Consider the following 18,959-nt stretch of genomic DNA (forward strand, 5'->3'; position numbering starts at 1 on the left):
CAATTGTAGGCAGCGGCGAAACTGAAGCAAACGGACGGCGTAGTGACATTAACAGTCTGCAGTCCAAACCTGAAGGAAGATGGTGACAAAACCGACGCAGGTAAGAGTGATTTACCTTTGTAATGTACTATAATATTAAATTAATAATAAGTATTGGGTTTGCTGTCAAGAAACCCCAATACCTTTTTAAACCCGATCCGAGACTGGTATTTCATGATTTGCGCTATTGCGTTAGTTGTAAAGGTAGGTAGGTAGTTGAGGTAAACTAGTGCCCATTATAAACCGAAACAATAAATAGTAGAAGAGAAGATCCTACGAAGTTATTTTTCTTTTGTGCCAAGTTTGATAGAAATAAATGGAAATAATTACCTAATTAAAGAATAAATATTTGGAAATAGACGGTGAGCGAACAAAAACATTCGTTTGTGCACTGCGTACCTACATATTTATTGCCGCATAACCAAACCAAAACAGATATTAATTACTATTTTTACATACTTACCATACTTACATTAATTTGAGCTTATAAAAATTGGACTATCTACCTATAGGTATACAAAATTACGGGAGTAATAGATATCACTGCACATTAGGCACTATTCCACGAATAATAAACTAACAATGGAAGGTGTTCCGCGCATGCTAGAAGAGATTAAAGAACAATTTAACTCTCAAAAAAAGGACTTCCTAGATATGAAAGAACAAATGAACGCAATAAATAAAAACATTGATGAAAAATTCTTAGTTGTCTTGGAGAAATATAATGAGCTGGAGGAAAAAATAAATAATCAGCAGCAACATATAAATTATTTGGAAAAATATATTAGACGAAAAAACTTAATCTTCTTTGGCATTGAGGAAAAAGAGAAGACCTACCAAGATTTAGAGGAAAACATAATAAATATAATAAACAGCAAAATGAATTTAAATTTTGATAAAAACTGCATTGAATACATAGGAAGAATGGGTAAAAATAAAAATAAGTTGAGACCAGTAATAGTAGTTTTATCCTCAGTGGGGAGAAAAATAGAATTGCTGAAAAAGAAAAAGTGCCTTAAAGAAACGAATTATTACATAATGGAAGATTTTCCGAAAGATGTTCTGGAAAAAAGGAAAGAATTAAGAAAAAGTCTTGAAGAAGAAAGAAAGCAAGGAAGAAACGCAATTTTTAAATATGACAAAATAATATTTTTAAAAAACCAAAAAGAATTGCTTTCTAAAAATTCTGTATATGAAATGAATATGACGTCAACTTTGGAGACAAATAATAATCAGAACATCCAAAAATACAACAAAAATAACAAAATGTTATCACGAAAACTGCATAAAAATCAAAAGCAAAAGTAACTTTAAATTCAAGATTGCCCCTCTCTGCCTCCCAAGCCGGCTGGTCACCGTGGGAATGCTAGACCGCGACCCTTCTGATGGTGAAAATGGCAAGAGTAATAAAAATAAAATATTAAGAAAAACGTAACCAACAGGAGGAGGCCTTCGCCTAACAGGCGTACTGAAAATAACAGAAGTTAAGGAGTGCTGACTCCTCAGTAGAAGGCTGCCGCCGCGCTGACCGCTGGTGAGAGACCGCCGCCGCCAGCCGCTGTTGTCTTGCAGTGAAGCCGGTGGTGAATTGAAAGTCTTTTGGATGAGGTTTCGATTTATTAGCCGAATTTTACAATTATTTCTTGATAATGAGTTTAATTAAATTTATATAAAAATGATTCGCGGTTATAACGATTGCGAGGGTGAAGCGAGTTGGAGCTTCTACGCGACGCGTTCGTAGAGTTGCTTGTAGGACCGGAATGACGCTAGTCCTGGGGGATGACATATTTATATGCAGCACCGCGTGGGTAGCTTGGTGGGGTCGCTCTACAGTCACGTAGGCCTTGGGGCTTCTGGTATTCGTCACTAATGGATGTCTGGATTTTTGCTTATCACTGCAGTTTTGAGTTTTTGTACATTTACGCCGTCGCGACGATGGTGCCACAGATATGGTTCCCATGCTTTGGACTGATAAGCTGTGTGTCTGCGACATGTTGCATCTTTCTAATGGTTACTTGGGAATAAGTTTATCTTTTAAAAGCTTTTAAAATGTTTTTGTTGATGTAGGTCTGTTTACAATCTATCCATTTGCGATGTCTGGTTTCTTGACTCAGAACATAATATCATAGCTTAAAAATATTTACATAGGATTACTAAAAACTGAAATAACTATTATATTATATTATTATTTAATACTTAATACTATGAAGTACGAACTAGAAATCAACTGTGGTGTAAAGGATCCTTACTTACAAGCACACTGTATACATACAGATATTTACTATAAAACAACATTATTTTAACATAAAGTGTTACTCGCAAGTGGAAACTTAGGTGCATTATAAATTATATTAACTACATAATTACCATTAAGAAAATAAGACAGGGAAATGTTTGCATTTAATTGTAATATAAGTTATAAGAATCGTAATCTATACTAATAAATATATTAAATAAGTATATTTTACATACAATATGATAGATAAAGATAGACATAATATGTATAATCATCGCTTCTTCAATATGCTGTTGTAATGCAAAGAATATGTAATATGTATGGATATATTTTAGCAACATCTATTGTGCTTTCAAAAATATTATAAATAAAAACATAAGATGATATTGTTATCTAGTAAAAATAATAAAATTTGAATTGTAAATTAGTAGGTACTAACTATTATAGATAACAATTAACAATAAATAGGTACCTTCCCATAGGCCTATTACCTACCATGTGATTGATATAGGTGTAATGAGCTTTTCCATTAAAAAACAGTTTTTATTTAGAATAAATTGTGATTAAAAATCAAAATTTAAATTAAGAAGTTATTGTTATAGTAATAAATTGTGTTCACTAAGAAAAAAAAATGGAAAGAAATATTATACATATATTTGTTGCTACTGTAATTATAAAATTAAAAATTCGAATTATGTAAACTTACCTAAAAAGCATGTATAACTTACATAATATTGTATTTTAAAATGTAAATTTTATTTTCAGTAATAAAAGGCTTATATTATTATTATAGTAACTAGCCACTAGACGGCAGTTGCAGTAGCTTTGGTTAGTTAGGTAGTATCAATTCACTCGCAAATTATAAGTATACTAAGCATTGAGCTATTTCAAAAACGGGTAAGCAGTGCTTCTATGCCTCTCACGCCACTAGGCAGTTGTTCTAGTGGCTAGTTCGTGGCCAGTTAGTAGCTTCACATATTGCTATCTAATCAGTGCGTGAATGATGGTGCCGACTAACGAGCATTACCGTCACACCCTAAGTAAATCTGTATAGGTAACCAGGGGCTCGAATGCGGTAGAATGATAGCTACAATGTCACGATCGCAATCATCTCTGATTGGTTAACGCTCGCTCACTATTGGCTACAATGCATTGTTGCAACAAAAATACCATATTCAACCAATCACAACAATTGCGATTGTAATAATGATTGCTCCAGATTTTCCGCAATCGACCAGCACAGCAGCAGGTCCGAACACTTGCACTTTTATTTTAAGTCATGATATTTTTCAGATGGAGCCGGCGGCCCCTCTCGACCTACCACTCCCAAACCACCGACACCAGCACCAGCTAAACGTAAGAGGAAATTTGTACCTACAAGAAAACCATATTACCTTACAACAGCTCAGCCCAAAGAAACTTCATAGTGCATGCTCGGATAGAACAGAACAATCCTGGGAGGGGGTTACAGGGGCGAGACGGGGGAGGGATTATACCAACCAATAGAGGTCGATAGAACAATCTTTATGTTATATTCGGGTGTGTAGGTACTACGACCAAAAAGTCGGCAAAACCTAACCAGCTCGTTGGAAAGCCTGGAGCACCGCAGAGACGTGAGCTCTCTTTGCATGTACTATTGCCTTTATAGTGGGAAGTGCTCTGAGGAGCTGTCTGACCTCATTTCACCCTCTTTTTTCTACAACCGCACCGCACGCAATTCCACCCTAATCACCTGGGTGACTGGTGGACTTCGACTGCCAGATCCTTTTTTCCACGCCATGTGCGTGTGGAACCAATTCCCTTCGGGGGTGTTTCCACTAGATTACAACATGGCGTTATTCAAGGGACGGACCAACAGATTCCATTATTTAATTTCATTATTTAATTTCAGCGGAACCACCTCCGGACCCAGCCACGGCAGCCCTCAGACCAAACCTAGACACTGTGATAGAAATAACTACAAACAACGAAGTACTCGGTATCGCTTTAGTCGGTGGCAGTGATACGCATATGAATGTAAGTGATCCAACTTGATTTTCTGTTGGACGACGTAGAAAAAACCTAAAATATTTATTTGGTAAATAGGCCAACTTATGAGCCTTACGATATTGACTATTGTCAACATCAACACTATAAACACACGGTGTTCCTTTTAGATTACAACATGGGGTTGTTCAAGGGGGCGGATCAAAAAATTCGTGAAAGGCCGGCAACGTATTGGCGGTTCCTCTGATACTGCAAATGTTCATGGGCGGCGGTAATCACTTAACATCAGGTGACCCACCTGCTCGTTTGCTCGCTATGCAAGAGATTAACACAAAACAATATTAAAGTATACATAATATGTATACACCTTCCTCTATTGATGAAAACCGTATTCAAATCTATCACTATTTATCACTATCACTCACCAGCGATATCAGTGATATAGGTAGTATCACTGTGTGGCCACGGAGGCAGCGTGGCTGTCGATCAGTGAGGCCAAGGTGCGCTACGATGTATATTGGTCTGATCATTTTCCCCTAGAGATCAATTGTAATCTTTATGTTACAAGAATTAAATCAAGGAATTAAATCTATTTCACAGTTTAAAGGATCTAAGCCTGCTACGGAAGAGACGGTGGGAAGTGACTTTGTTTTATACTATGTAGAGAGTGGGTGTAAGTGGCTGTTTGTTGCGCAGGGTCCAGCGGGAGTAGTACTAGAGGTGTACAAAAACGGAGCGATAGCCAAGGACGGGCGACTGAAGCCCGGCGACCAGATCCGAGACTGCAACGGCATCGCCATCAACAAGGATATGACGTATGAGAGGATGTGCATGTCGATAAAAGTCAAGGCTCCTAAGGTATTACTCTTCTAACACTTTTCAACTTCATCATCATCATCATCAGCCTGTGGGAAGTCCACTGTTGGACATAGGCCTTCCCTAAAGAGCGCTACTACACCCAGTCCTCAACCTTCCTCATCTAGCCACTTCCCGCCAGCCGCTTTATATGGCCAGCCCATCGTACTGGAGGGCGTTTAACACTACGCTTGCTTATACGCAGTCTTCATTCAAAAACTTTCGGGCTCCAACGGCCATCGCCTCTGCGACAGGCATGGCCTGCCCACTGCCACGTCAGCTTGCTAATAGTTTGGTTATTACTACAACTTAGCTGCATCGTTTCATTTACTCTCTTTAACTTACCTCTCCTCTACTTACCTACTCTCTCTTCAAAGATGTAAGAACATCTTTTAATTTTTTCTATACTAACATCGTCTTACTTCATCTGCTTTAATGTTTTTTGTGGTCCGTCAATTTTTTCAGTTTTAATGGGGTCCATAGTGAAACAACTAACCTTTATAGTTTCGTTCAGTCCGTTAATTTGTCCGTTTGATTATTTATCAGTCATACTCATTTTTATAGTTATAAAAGTTTTTTAACCGCTATCTAAGTAAGATTAATAAATTATTCATAAGTAACTTAAGCTAGCGACTTAGTCCGCGTGGTCTGCACACATTTCAAACTCCTATTTTACCCCCTTAGGGATCGAATTTTCATAAAAATGCTTTCTTAGCAGGTGTCTGCGTCATAATAGCTATCTGCATGACTTTTTAACCCCCGACCCAAAAAGAGGGGTGTTATAAGTTTGACGTGTGTATCTGTGTATCTGTGTGTCTGTGTATCTGTGTATCTGTCTGTGGCATCGTAGCGCCTAAACGAATGAACCGATTTTAATTTACTTTTTTTTGTTTGAAAGGTGGCTTGATCGAGAGTGTTCTTAGCTATAATCCAAAAAAATTGGTTCAGCCGTTTAAGAGTTATCAGCTCTTTTCTAGTTTTCTTGTAGAAAAGAAGGTTCGATAACCGTTAGGTTCATAATATTATGTCAATAGACAAATGTCAAGCTGTCAAGATGGACGTTGCCTAAATACATAATTATTTATTTGAAAATGATGTTTTGGAAAACTCAAATACTTTGGATCGTCGGGGGTGTTATAAATTTTTAATTTACACTTGTAGCCCGATCCGTCTAGTACTTTGAGCGAGCGTTGATAGCTTTGACGGGGTGGCTCTTTCAAAATCAATGGCTTTGACCATAATGGTATTTGCTCAAAGTAATCCATAAAATCTCTTCCAGTTAAAAATGACGGTGTACCGACCGGATCCTATACAATACGAAGAGATTGAAGTAGAACTGACGAAGAAGTCGGGACGACCGCTGGGACTCAACTGCGTACCTCCTGTCGAGGGCACGGGAGCTTATATTGGAGAATTAGTGAGTCATTTTTGTTTATAATTTTTTTACTTAAAAAAAAAGATAACAATATTGGTTTTTTCATGCTCGTAAGCGCTCTTGTCTGAGCATTGCTCTGAGTGTTGATGATGGAGTTTCTTTTATTTTATTGAAAAGGCACTTAAAACCCTTAAAGACACTTAAGGTTGTAACCCAAAGTGTCTTTATACTTTTATACTACATATTCACATACACTATGGTTATAGAGGCATAAATGCACTGCTTACCCTAGTCCTAATGCTTATTTTTCATTATGACTAAATAGGTTCATACCTAAATACCTACCCAGGCTTGCACACTTATACACGCCACTGACCATGGTGTAAACATACTCAGTAGCATATTATTCAGAACCGCAAGTAATTCAAATCATCTTGGTTTGGTTAATTTAGTTTTAGTGTAAATTTTAAATATTTTAAATAAACGAGTTAGCATCAAAACACATCAAAATATGGTGGGGTATTTGACGTATTTTGATGACTCTATAGAAACAGAAGCCCAATATTATCAACATGAAGCATGATTTGCAAAACAACCAGTTGTATCGATAGTGATTTTAATTTAACGATAGAGTAGCAGGAGAATATTGATAGTCCAATTGATCAAATTGAGGTCAACATTATCCAAAACATATTAAAATCAAATTAAGATAAAGTGGTTTCCGTGACTCAGGTGTATTTTATTTCTTATCATCAACTACTTATTTTATTTCCAGCTTCCCGGTTCCCCAGCAGAAGTAGACGGTAAGTTACAGAGAGGGGATTTCATAGTAGCAGTAGACGGCAAAGATCTCTCCAGTGCAGAATTCCTCGCCATAGGAGCCGCCCTGAAGCTGTGCAACAATAAGACCACCATTAAAGTTAAGCGATTCAAAATAGTCCCTAGATAATTGTGATAAAGTTTGAATTTGAATAAAGTTATACAGACGGGCACTGTTATTGCTTGGCTTAGCATATTTGACTTCAATGAACAGATGAAGAAACATGAAATTTAAAATAGACCGAAAACGAAGTGTGCTGAGGTTTAATTTTGTGTAGCCACTAATTTTATAGAGATTGTTGGCTAAGAATGATACGTTGAAGAAAGATTACTATTTATTTATAATGCAATCCACGCAACGCCGCCAATAAATTGTGATGAGATTTTATTTTGAATAACCACTAATTGGCTTTGTATAGATAAAGATCCAATTGAACTTGAATTAAATATAATTGATAAATGATTTGTGATAGTCATTGCAATTAATTTTTAATTTTTAATCATAATCAATGATTAGCAATTGTTATATTTTGGAGTAACTAAAAATAAGTAATGAAACTTTTATATTTTGTAATGGTCGATGGTTGTCTATCGATCAAAATCATATTTCCATTGAAATAAATGTAAAGAATGCAATGACCTCTAGCTATGTACCTGCTAAGTACACATAAGATAGGCCACATCGAACAAACATGAATAAGTTGATAGTTGATACTAGCCATCTAGTTAAGCAAATGCGAGATGCAGCCCGCCAAAAATTTGTACCTAGTAGGTATAAAGAGGTCATTGAATTCTTTTATTACATCATACAAATAATGTGATAAAATAGCACATTCATTTATATATTCCCAAAACGATCACTTTAAATAAACATTGTAAAATAATCAAAACGGGTTTGTGAAGTGATTAGACAATAAGAATTTTCGATAATCTACGAGTATCCCCCGTATTAAGATAACATAAGCTTTGATAAACACTCTTCAGCGTCTATAGTAAAGCTGGTTTCTAAACGTTTAAGAAACAAAATTTGTTCACCAAAGTTGTAGTAATTACCTTCCAGTAGAGTTCCAGTTGAGTTGAGTTTCTACGATGGTTTGCTGGAGTATTGATATTTTATGTACGATAATAATCTATACTAATAAATAAAATTGGAGTGTCTGTCTGTAATTTCGAAATAACTACCTCATATTAAGCTCATATGGTTATTTGAACGATACCATAACTGAATCACACGTTTTTAAAATTTTTGTCTGTCTGTCTGTCTGTCTGTCTGTCTGTCTGTCTGTCTGTCTGTCTGTCTGTCTGTCTGTCTGTCTGTCTGTCTGTTTGAAAAGGCTAATCTTTGGAACGGCTGAACCGATTTTGACGGGACTTTCACAGGCAAGTAGAGGATTGACCAGGGCGTAAAATAGGCTACTTTTTTAACCGACTTTTAAAAAGGGAGTTGTGTTTTTCTACCTATGTACACCGAAATCTCCGAGATTTCTGAACCGATTTGCGTCATTTCTTTTTTAATCGATAGAGGAACTTTGCGACATTGTTTCATAAAAAATTTGGAGTCCAACTCCTCAATCCTGATGCTGCAGGGGATCTGACCAATCCACGCGGGCGAAGCTGCGGGCATCAGCTAGTTACAATTATAATTAACGCTTACCTGAGTAACCGAGTTTTGGTTAGGCAAAAAGTCAAATTCAAGTCGCTAATTTCAAAAATGGCATCCTAATTAGCCTCTTAACTGATACATGACTTGATTTTCTCTGAAGAATATTTGAAGTTGTAAATATATTTTGATATCTCGAATATTAGTTTAGAAACGGAATTGAATAGAAGCAATTCCTTTTTAGCTTCAATTTGATAGAAATTTGCATTGACTTTTATTCTCAATTACTTTTTTTACAGCAAAAATGACAAAGCTTTAGTACTACTACTGCTACTTTACATGAGTTTATAAATCTTTAAAAATATTTTTATGACAATTTATAACAGTAATACGCAAAAATCAAAAATCTACAATTATAAAAAAAATGTGAGCTGATTTTTCCCTATCTGTTAATATGATGAACATTCTCTATCAATTTGTTAAAAATTGTTTGACATCGTGTAAGCATTTTTTGAGATCATTTCTTTTATCGTGGTGCAGTTTTTATAATATCCCAAACAACTAGAAGTGAGTTATATAGAAACTAGGAACCGTTTAGGGGTGGATATGGTATACAAATATTAAAGTGCATATATCGATTCCGGGTTGGCGCTCTTTCATCTTAGATTGCATCGTTTTAACAGGCTCCTCTTAACATGATATTTGTAATTGACACAATGCTACAGTCTTTTTTTTGTGATTGGCTGAATTTACGGTATTCCTGCTGCAATAGTGCATTTCAGCCAATAGTGAGAGAGTGTCAGCCAATCAGAGATAATTGCGTCACAGTGTAGCTGTCAAAGGCCTCTGTCGCTGTAAATTGTTATTATGAAATAAAAATAAATCTTAATGTGTAGCTTTTTCCCTTAAAGTTGTCCAGATGGACTTGTGAATATGTATTGTATATTTAAACTTAAAATATTATAGTAAAAGAGCAAGTACCAAATTAGTTTCTAGTTAGAATTTATTCCGTATAAGCTAAAATATAGTTGAAATGAGATTCAGTATTGATGATTTTTGTTAGAACTGAAATTATTTAAATAATTTAATTGAATAGTTATCGCTTAGTTATAATTTGGAAGTTTGGCCGAAATGACCCTTGATTCTTAGCTGTTATAAAGGTTATTTCAGTATTTTAGAGAATTAGTTTACTGGCAAGCGGCTTTGAAATAACTATCTACCTAGTAACTTTTAATTTCCCACTGCTGGTTAAAACTCTAGAAGTTAAATCTTCAACACATTCTGCCAAGTGTAAATAAACCCCATAGCTCTTCAAATTAAATTTCTTTATTTGAAATAATAAATTTAGTCACATTTTCATTGAAAATGTCATTCAAGTTTCATTATCTATCATGAACAACAAAAATGTAGGTGTCCAGCAGTAAGGAATAGAAGGGATGTTACTAAGCAATTGTAAAAAAAATAGTTTTAATTATGATGTACTTAGTTTTTTAAGTGTTGTCCAAATTAAAATAAGTTTGTAGATTATTTGCGAACACTTCACGGTAAATTTAATCTGTGTAGAAACCACTTGCCAGATAAAAAGTTATTAGATTATTTTCTTTATAAATACCACGGTTTAGAGATCATTCGAGTCGGTTAGGGCTACATTATCAACAGCTTTTAAGTGTATTTTTACATTTTCTTAATACATGGGTTCCCAACGAGTCACACCAAATCAGGTAACAACTTTTAATTCATTGTAATTCCCAACGAGTCACAATGTTACTCTGGGTGTGACTCGTTGGTAACCCATCTAAGTTTCCTTCAAGTCTGCTCGCTCTTTTAATCCCATTTGCTGCAATGATCCCTAAGCTGCGTTAGTACCGTCTCTAGTCCGCTTTTATCTGAATAGTATTTTGATGTCAAATAAAATGCCTTTAATCTAGTACATAATAATCGTTCCAATACTACGCCATGTATTAGAAAGCTAGAAACTAGCCTTTCTTACAATAATAAGCTACTTATGTCTGTATAGTGTAAGAAATGATAGAATGATGTGAGTTACTTTACGAATAAATCGCCTTAAAATTGATCCGAAATCATGAATATGTACTGGTACTCGTATATCAATGGTTTTATACTGGTTGCGGGAGGCGCATAATTGACGTAAACAATCAAAGAAAATCAAGGAATTCAACGTCGTTGTCACCCTCCCACAATCCACCCCTACCTCACGAGCCATCTCAGTCAAGCGATACCTACTACTATAATAATATAAAGTCATAAAATATCATAAATGCTAAAGTATAGAGCCTCAATAGCTCAACCGGTAAAGGAGTGGACTGAAAACCGAAATGTCGACGGTTCAAACCCCGCCCGTTGCACTATAATTGTCGTACCTACTCCTAGCACAAGCCTGACGCTTAGTTGGAGAGGAAAGGGGAATATTAGTCATTTAACATGGCTAATATTAAAAAAAAAATATTACCTTTCACGGTCAATACTGCTGAACGGATGTCGATGACAAGCACAGAGATAGTTAACAACTTCAACGTATTTCTGCAAAACAATACTGAACCCCACCTGAAAATATAAAAAATAACAACAAGACACACAAGAGATTAATGTTTTCAGGCCTTACACCTTTCATTTGGTTTTCCTCAGTGGCGTGCACAAAGAGTTTGACTAAGGAAGGCATAAGGCACCAGGCATGGCACAAAATAAGAAAGTCATTCTTCGATATGGGTAACAAAATATTTTAGGGTATCAGTGCTTTTATGCATGTATGTAAAGCACGCCACTGGTCTTCCTCTCCTATTTTTTTTCCACATGCATATATTATAAAGATTTGGTAAATTTTGAGGCGGTTTACAATTTAATAGATTTTTGCATTTTCTAATTTTAGAAATGTCACCGACTTAGCAGTGTATATTTAGCTTTATTTTTTAGCCGAATCATTTGAAATGAATACTTTGTAATTAAATAATTAACTAAACCATGTTAATAATAATTGTAAGTAAAATCAGATAAAACAAGGTTTAGTTTTTTAATTATATATTAAATTTAAAAAAAAAGAATATATACTTACCTACAATTTTTTTGTTGCAACAATTGTACATAATTATTTTATCACAAGTATGGCGTAATTTTATGTGAAGTGCTTCGAACTGTATGTCTGAAGCGTGGAGAGCAAATCGAACCTAATATAATAATAAATTTAATTATGAGACAAAGTCTTTATTTATTTTATTAAAATTATGTCCTTTAAAAATTGGGTATTTGACTAAAGTGCGAAGAAAATATAAAAATGAAAGTGAAAATGCTTTTTAGCAATAAATACTAATATTTTTTAATACAACTGCCAATTTGACGTGTAATTTCAGCATTCTTTCTAATTATAATGTGCTTATAAATTATGTTTGGTAATTTTGAGAAATCTTTTGAAGATAAAATCTTAGTCAAATATCCAATCCAATTCGCAATTGATTTACGATTAAACGTAATAATCATTCTATATGTAATCTGTGGATAAGTTACTTAGTAACATTTTTATTTGTCAGAAAATACCATATACTTACTCGTAAAAAATGACTTATCACGATGGGTCAACTCTGTCGTGTCAAAAGTACGGTTCACCTTTAACTTAAGGACTAAAATGAAAAGGACATGACATTCGTCACATAATAAAATGGAGCGTGAGAACTCATTTTTTACGCATTATACAATTTTTAAACAACACCGTTGTTATGTAACTTATCGACAGATTACAGACAGATTGAATATTAATTTTGGCTGTTAGTATAACTTGGTAAATTAAATACTTAGTAGTGCGAATGTAAATAGAGGTTCGCATAAAACAAGTGAATTGCGTAGCATAATTCTAAATCATTGTAAAGTGTAAAAAGCGTCTCCATTTTAAATCGATTTTCGTAATAGTGCATACCTATACCTATTAGATCGAGTTTTTAAAAACGTACCCTACCTATAATAATATCATTATCATCGTTGCCAACCGATAGACATACGCTGTTGGACATACTCGTAGGTCTCTTGTAGGGACTTTCACACGCCACGATTACGCCGCCTGAACCCAGCGGCTCCCTGCTATTCGTTTGATTTTATCTGACCACCTTAAGAGACTACCAAGTTGGTACCAAGTACCAACGCTATGGATTCAGGTACGACTCATGAGGTCGCCATTCTAGCAACTTCCAACCTCAATGTCTATCGGTTTTTGAACTAGAATATAGACGACTACTTTTTAATTGTAACATACTCTAATCCAATCCAATTATTTATGTACCTATTCAAAATCTAATGCTGTTTATCAGGAAACCTAGTTTAGGAAGAAAAGGAATTCCTATTTGAAAATTAACGTGACAACTATGATATACAAAACCGAAACGAAATTTTAACATTTAGAACAATTCACGCACAATAGGAATTTTCTATCGAATTAGCAATTTTCGATAACAATTCTGACATTGTTTTTGGCGTTAGCGTAAAAGTTGTTTTTGAAGTAGGTATTCCAAATTTAAAAAGTTACAATAATGGAAAATTGATCATTTTTATAACTTAAATTTAACCAATACTAATATTTTATCCTAAAACCAATGTGGGTAGTCTATAGGGCTGTAGCTTCAATTCAAAAATTGCACATAAAAGGCAAATAATCATTTCATTACATTAATTGCCATGTATAAAATGATCATAACAGACGATATTTGGTTGCGCAATTATTGCTGCAATTTAATACTTTACTATAGTGCCAATTAAATATTTAATAGCTGTATAAACGGTAATTTTAAATATAGATACCTACATAAATCTTTATTTAATTAATTGTATTTTGTATGCCATCTGTTAAACTGTCTATTTTGCGGAAAGGAGCTTTTGACTAAAAAGCTCCTTTCTACTCGCAAAAAGTTTTACTTCTGTAACCCTGCATTTACATATTCGCCATCGCATCGCTAGCGCGTAATCTTGCATGATTGCAAGATGAGACAGACGCATGTGTGAAAATATGGTAGCTTGCGTCCCAGCTCGCTATTTGACGTGCCGTCTTTTGCGAATGTGTAAATGCACCTTAACAGGGCTCTCTCCGTTACTCGTTTCATACAATCGTAGTTCCAATTTCATTTGAATATTAAGCAACCAAAGTCCATGAAATTTTGCAGACATATTCTAGAAACTAATATCTGTGTCTGTGGTGTTTTAGATTTTTCTAAAAATATGAAGTTTTAAAATTACAGGGGCTCAAAGATTTGTATGAAAATTTTTAAGACCGCGTAACTTTGAAACCGAATATTTTAACAGAAATCTGGAAAACCACAGACATAGATATTAGTTTCTAGAATATGTCTGCAAAATTTCATGGACTTTGGTTGCTTAATATTCAAATGAAATTGGAACTACGATTGTATGAAACGAGTGACGGAGAGAGCCCTCTTAAGCACTTCTGCCTTGCAAAAGTTGCGCAACTAGAACGTCTGTGCTTGCGATAAAAAACTATAATAATTTGAGAACTTTTAACTATAGGTAAATAAATAATTAGGTAATTTAAAAAGTACACCTAGGTGATAAATAGTACGTAGTTATAGTAATTCAATTTTTCTAGAGAATTTTAAAAATTCCGTTAACTATGAAAACCAATATTTCTTATAATGTTTACAACTATTGGTTTTAATGTATACTGTTGTTTAAAATGTAAACCAGAACTATAAAATGTACGAAATAGTGATTCTGTAATAAATTGTGCGCTTTTTTCATTCGTCTTTTATTTATTTTTAACGTGAATATCCTTGCCATTACATTTGAGGAGTTAGCGAAACAAGGCGAAAAAGTGCCTACTTAATTGCGGAAATAAAATTTTACAGAAGGATCAAAAAACTGAATAAGAACTCCTGAAACTGTATTGTAATTGTACCATTTAGATCGAAATCAAGAACTTTGGCATAATTTTAGTGCAGTTTAAATCGTTTTGTTTGAAAAAATTTCAAGTTTGTATTCTGAATTGCGATAGAAATCATAAACTAATTAGACTCAAATTCAATAATACTTAAACCGTTTTGTTTTTTGTAATGAATGAAAAAAAACCGCTTTGCTTAAAAAATTATTGCTTCAGAATTGAGTGGACCAAAAACGTCAGTGTTAAAGAACAAAGTATTTTGATTTAAAATTTAATTATTTGAGTACACCGTTTTGTTCGCCAGCTCCTCATTTTTATGGTCCCAACACTCAAGAGAAAAAAAGGACCCTTTATTCTTAGGAAGGATTTCTTCGTTGTCTGTCTGTCTGTCGTGTCTATCAATAAAACCTATAGGGTGCTTCCTGTTGACCTAGAATCATGAAATTTGGCACAGGTCTTCGTCCATGTGGATTTAGGTTTTTCAAGAATCCCGTGGCAATCATTTTATTTTCCGGGACAAAAAGTAAATTTCACCTAAATAGATTCAACCAATTCATAGAACTATTTTACGGTCCATCCGTTCAATGAACGACCGTAAGAAAGACGCACTTAGATCTTCTTTATAATATAAGCAGACATACAATTTTGATTACAGATTTAGGATATTATTTGCTTATATTTTTACCTAATTTAAATTAAATTAGGAGATTTTACTGCTCAGCTATGCCTATATACCTAATATAGGTATTTTATACCTATTCTCGGTAGATTTTATCAGATTTTTAAATAAAAAGATTCAGTAAGATATGGTATTGAAATTTATTATTTATTATGATCACTACCTATAATACAAGAAATCAGGGCTAGCAAAAATAACATGAAAGTAAATAGGTACGAAAATCATTCAATTCATCACACAAAAGTATTAAGAGGGCTCTCTCCGTCACTCGTTTCATACAATCGTAGTTCCAATTTCATTTGAATACTAAGCAACCAAAGTCCATGAAATTTTGCAGACATATTCTAGAAACTAATATCTATGTCTGTGGTTTTCCAGGTTTCTGTTAAAATATTCGGTTTCAAAGTTACGCGGTCTTAAGAATTTTCATACAAATCTTTGAGCCCCTGTAATTTTAAAACTACATATTTTTAGAAAAATCTAAAACACCACAGGCACAGATATTAGTTTCTAGAATATGTCTGCAAAATTTCATGGACTTTGGTTGCTTAATATTCAAATGAAATTGGAACTACGATTGTATGAAACGAGTGGAAACGAGTGACGGAGAGAGCCCTGTTAAAAAGAGATAAAATGTTTGAAGTTCGACATCTCAGATCGGTACACTGAATTTTGTTGGACTTCTTTCAAATATTACACATCCTAAATCTGTATGTAAAACAAGTGGAAGAATGTAAGTACATGATTATTACATTAGGTAATTAACTACTATTAACACAGATTACAGATCAAGAATTAAATACAATATTAGAATATAATACAGTCGTAGGTACAAACGTCTTTATATACTCTATCCATGGAAAGAAGTTACGTATAGCAATCTGTTACGTACAAATGACAGAGCCAAAAAGCGGCCAGTGGGTTACAACTTTAGAAAAATGTTTTCAAAAACATTTCAAATTCAATTCGAAAATGTTTTCAAAAATATTCGGAATTCGAAAACATAGTTTCATTTGTGATTGGTTGGTTAACGTCCACTGAATTTTTTTGCTCTGTAAGTTGTATGGGTCTATGTAACAGAGAGATGCTAAATTACTAACTTTTACTCGTGGATAGAGTATAAAAAAAAACACATCTTTAACATGTCTATTTACGACCGAAATTAATGATAACACAATCTGCAATCTGTCGGTAAATAACTTAGCAACATTAACATTTGTCAAAAATTATATGGTATTTTTTGACAAATTAAAATATTAAGTACTAAGGTACTTACCTTAACAAGGCAAATTAAAAATCGATTGACTATTATTATTCATTTCAGTCGTTAGTAATACAAGTCTAAATAAAATAGTTCGTGGTCAAATAAAATTTTTAAACAATCAAAAGTTTTAATATGAATTAGAAATAACGAAAAATTAAATAAAAAATCAAAGTTAAATACCTATTAGTGAAACACATTTTTTATGATAGTTATAAGTAGGATACTGATTCGTTAAACTTTACTCCTTAAGATTAATTTGTGACTAGAAATTTACTTCGTCAAATCAATTATTTTAATTTTATTTAAATGTATCTAATATTTTAAATTAATCACAATCACTTGGTAGGTAGGCACGTCGTTTGAGCAACACAATACTGATATTATGCTATAAATATGTACATTATGTTATTTTTTTACTAAAATTCATATTAATATTACTAACGATGTACCAAAAATTTCGTTAAAAATAAATTAAAACTCAAAACGGTAATAAGTACATAATATTAAAGTGAATATAATCTGTTGTTTTAGAGTAATTTATCATGGTATTTGAGTCAAATGTCCATTTTCGTTAATCGTCATTGTAGTCTTTAAAATGTCATACAAACAGTATTAACATAATGAATATAAAATCATATTCTTTTCTCTTTATGATAAATATCCGTCAAATAAAAATGAAGTTATTGTACATTATCCTGCAATAATTCTTTGATCAGAGCTCTTAGAATAACTTAAGGATAAACTTATTTCTAATCGTAATACAATTTTTCACTTCACAACTTTTCCTCCGAACTTTTTCTTATCACTAATGGCTTTAACTTGCTTCTTAATTTGACAAGCCTTTTACTAGCTTTTCCAGTCGATGTGGGATTCCGAAGATCAGGCATAGATTTACTTTCTTGTACCGATAAATGCTCTGTAGATTTTGACACTGTGCCGTAATAACGGGGCATGCTAAAATCGTTCATTTTTACCATCATCGCTGACTGCTGTTTTATACTTTGCAAACTAGTTTCTCCTTTATATTCTGGTATAAACGATGGACTATCTGCGAAGAATCTTGGCAAGTTGTTACTTTTTATAATAGGTGTATCCGGTAGCGAGCTTAATTTCAATTCACTGGAAGCGGAGGACATCCCTACAGTAGACTTGCTTTTAGTCAATGGAGGTTTTTCTGGAACTAAATGTGCTGGGATGTTCAAGAATGATGCACTTCTATGGGGTACTCTTGCAAGAACTTTGTTAATTTTATTAGGGTCTATATTTTTCAAACTTTCAACCCTATTAAGGGTAGGTCTTGATAATCTTAAGCCACTGTCTGTTCTGTCTAATGTCTTAGTGCTATTTGTCCGCAATATTCCCTTCACACTTTCAACTCTCGGTAACGAAAGAATAGGTGGTAGAGTTAACATTGAAACTGGATCATATTCATACACATTGTGTGGCGTCGCAAGCTTCGGTTCGTCTTTCATTGTAACTGTACTCGTTTTGATCACATCTTGTTTCTTTATAGCTACATTCATTGTCAAACCTTCTTCCGTATCCGGACTGTTGCTATCTTCTTCCTCTTCTTCGATTTTAAACATGTCATAATTGAGTTCATCTTTGAACATAATCTCGAAATCTGTGACAGGTGAATCCAGTTCGTCTTCGAAGTAAACTTTTGTTCTGTTTGGTTTGTCTGATAAATAATCAGGTTCGGACTTTGTTTCTAGATCATCTAGCGAATTAGTGCTGGCTTTCTTTAACTCATGATCGTCTCTAAATATTAGTGATTTAGAGAAAACCTGAAATTTGAAAACAGAAAGATTAAATTTTCGTATTGAAAAATCGTACATAAAAATAGATTGTTCTATTTCTTTATACAAAGTTATATAAAGGCGAGGCTTTGTGTGATTCAACAAACAATAAAAAACTGATAATATATTTACAACATTTATTTAACAAAAGTCAAGATCATCCAAATCCGTTACTATCTTTGCGACTGTAAACTGTTTAGTTAAAAAAAGATAATATCTCAAGATGATGTTGAATCTTGATAAATCTGAAGTCTCTTTTATCGACATGTTTGTCTGATAAAAAAATCCTTCAGAATTTGTCAATTGTTGCAAATCCATGGCCATTGGTGCATCGATATAGAATCTAGTATTAATTTTTCATCGATGCATGCTATCATAGTTTAGGTAGATAGTTCTATGCTAATCGAGTTTATTAAA

General features: G+C 33.7%; 2 protein-coding genes across 6 annotated transcripts in view; one reads left to right on the top strand and one right to left on the bottom strand.

Annotated features, from left to right (window-relative positions):
- Positions 1–7,444, top strand: part of LOC123865440 (inaD-like protein) — a 130,470-nt gene extending 123,026 nt beyond the window's left edge. For all 3 annotated transcript variants that reach the window (XM_045906459.1, XM_045906462.1, XM_045906460.1), the window contains 6 exons: positions 10–100; positions 3,569–3,631; positions 4,167–4,291; positions 4,958–5,119; positions 6,396–6,533; positions 7,267–7,444. In XM_045906459.1, the coding sequence (XP_045762415.1) occupies positions 10–100; positions 3,569–3,631; positions 4,167–4,291; positions 4,958–5,119; positions 6,396–6,533; positions 7,267–7,440 (753 nt within the window). In that variant the 3' untranslated portion in view covers positions 7,441–7,444. The remainder of the gene's footprint in view (positions 1–9; positions 101–3,568; positions 3,632–4,166; positions 4,292–4,957; positions 5,120–6,395; positions 6,534–7,266) is intronic.
- A 9,605-nt stretch (positions 7,445–17,049) lies between these two features.
- LOC123865465 overlaps positions 17,050–18,959 on the bottom strand; it is a 37,722-nt gene continuing 35,812 nt past the window's right edge. For all 3 annotated transcript variants that reach the window (XM_045906511.1, XM_045906510.1, XM_045906512.1), the window contains one exon: positions 17,050–18,530. In XM_045906511.1, coding sequence (XP_045762467.1) covers positions 17,517–18,530 — 1,014 coding nt within the window. In that variant the 3' untranslated portion in view covers positions 17,050–17,516. The remainder of the gene's footprint in view (positions 18,531–18,959) is intronic.

This window comes from Maniola jurtina, chromosome 5 (genome assembly GCF_905333055.1).
Source record: "Maniola jurtina chromosome 5, ilManJurt1.1, whole genome shotgun sequence".
Taxonomy (NCBI): Eukaryota; Metazoa; Arthropoda; class Insecta; order Lepidoptera; family Nymphalidae; genus Maniola; species Maniola jurtina.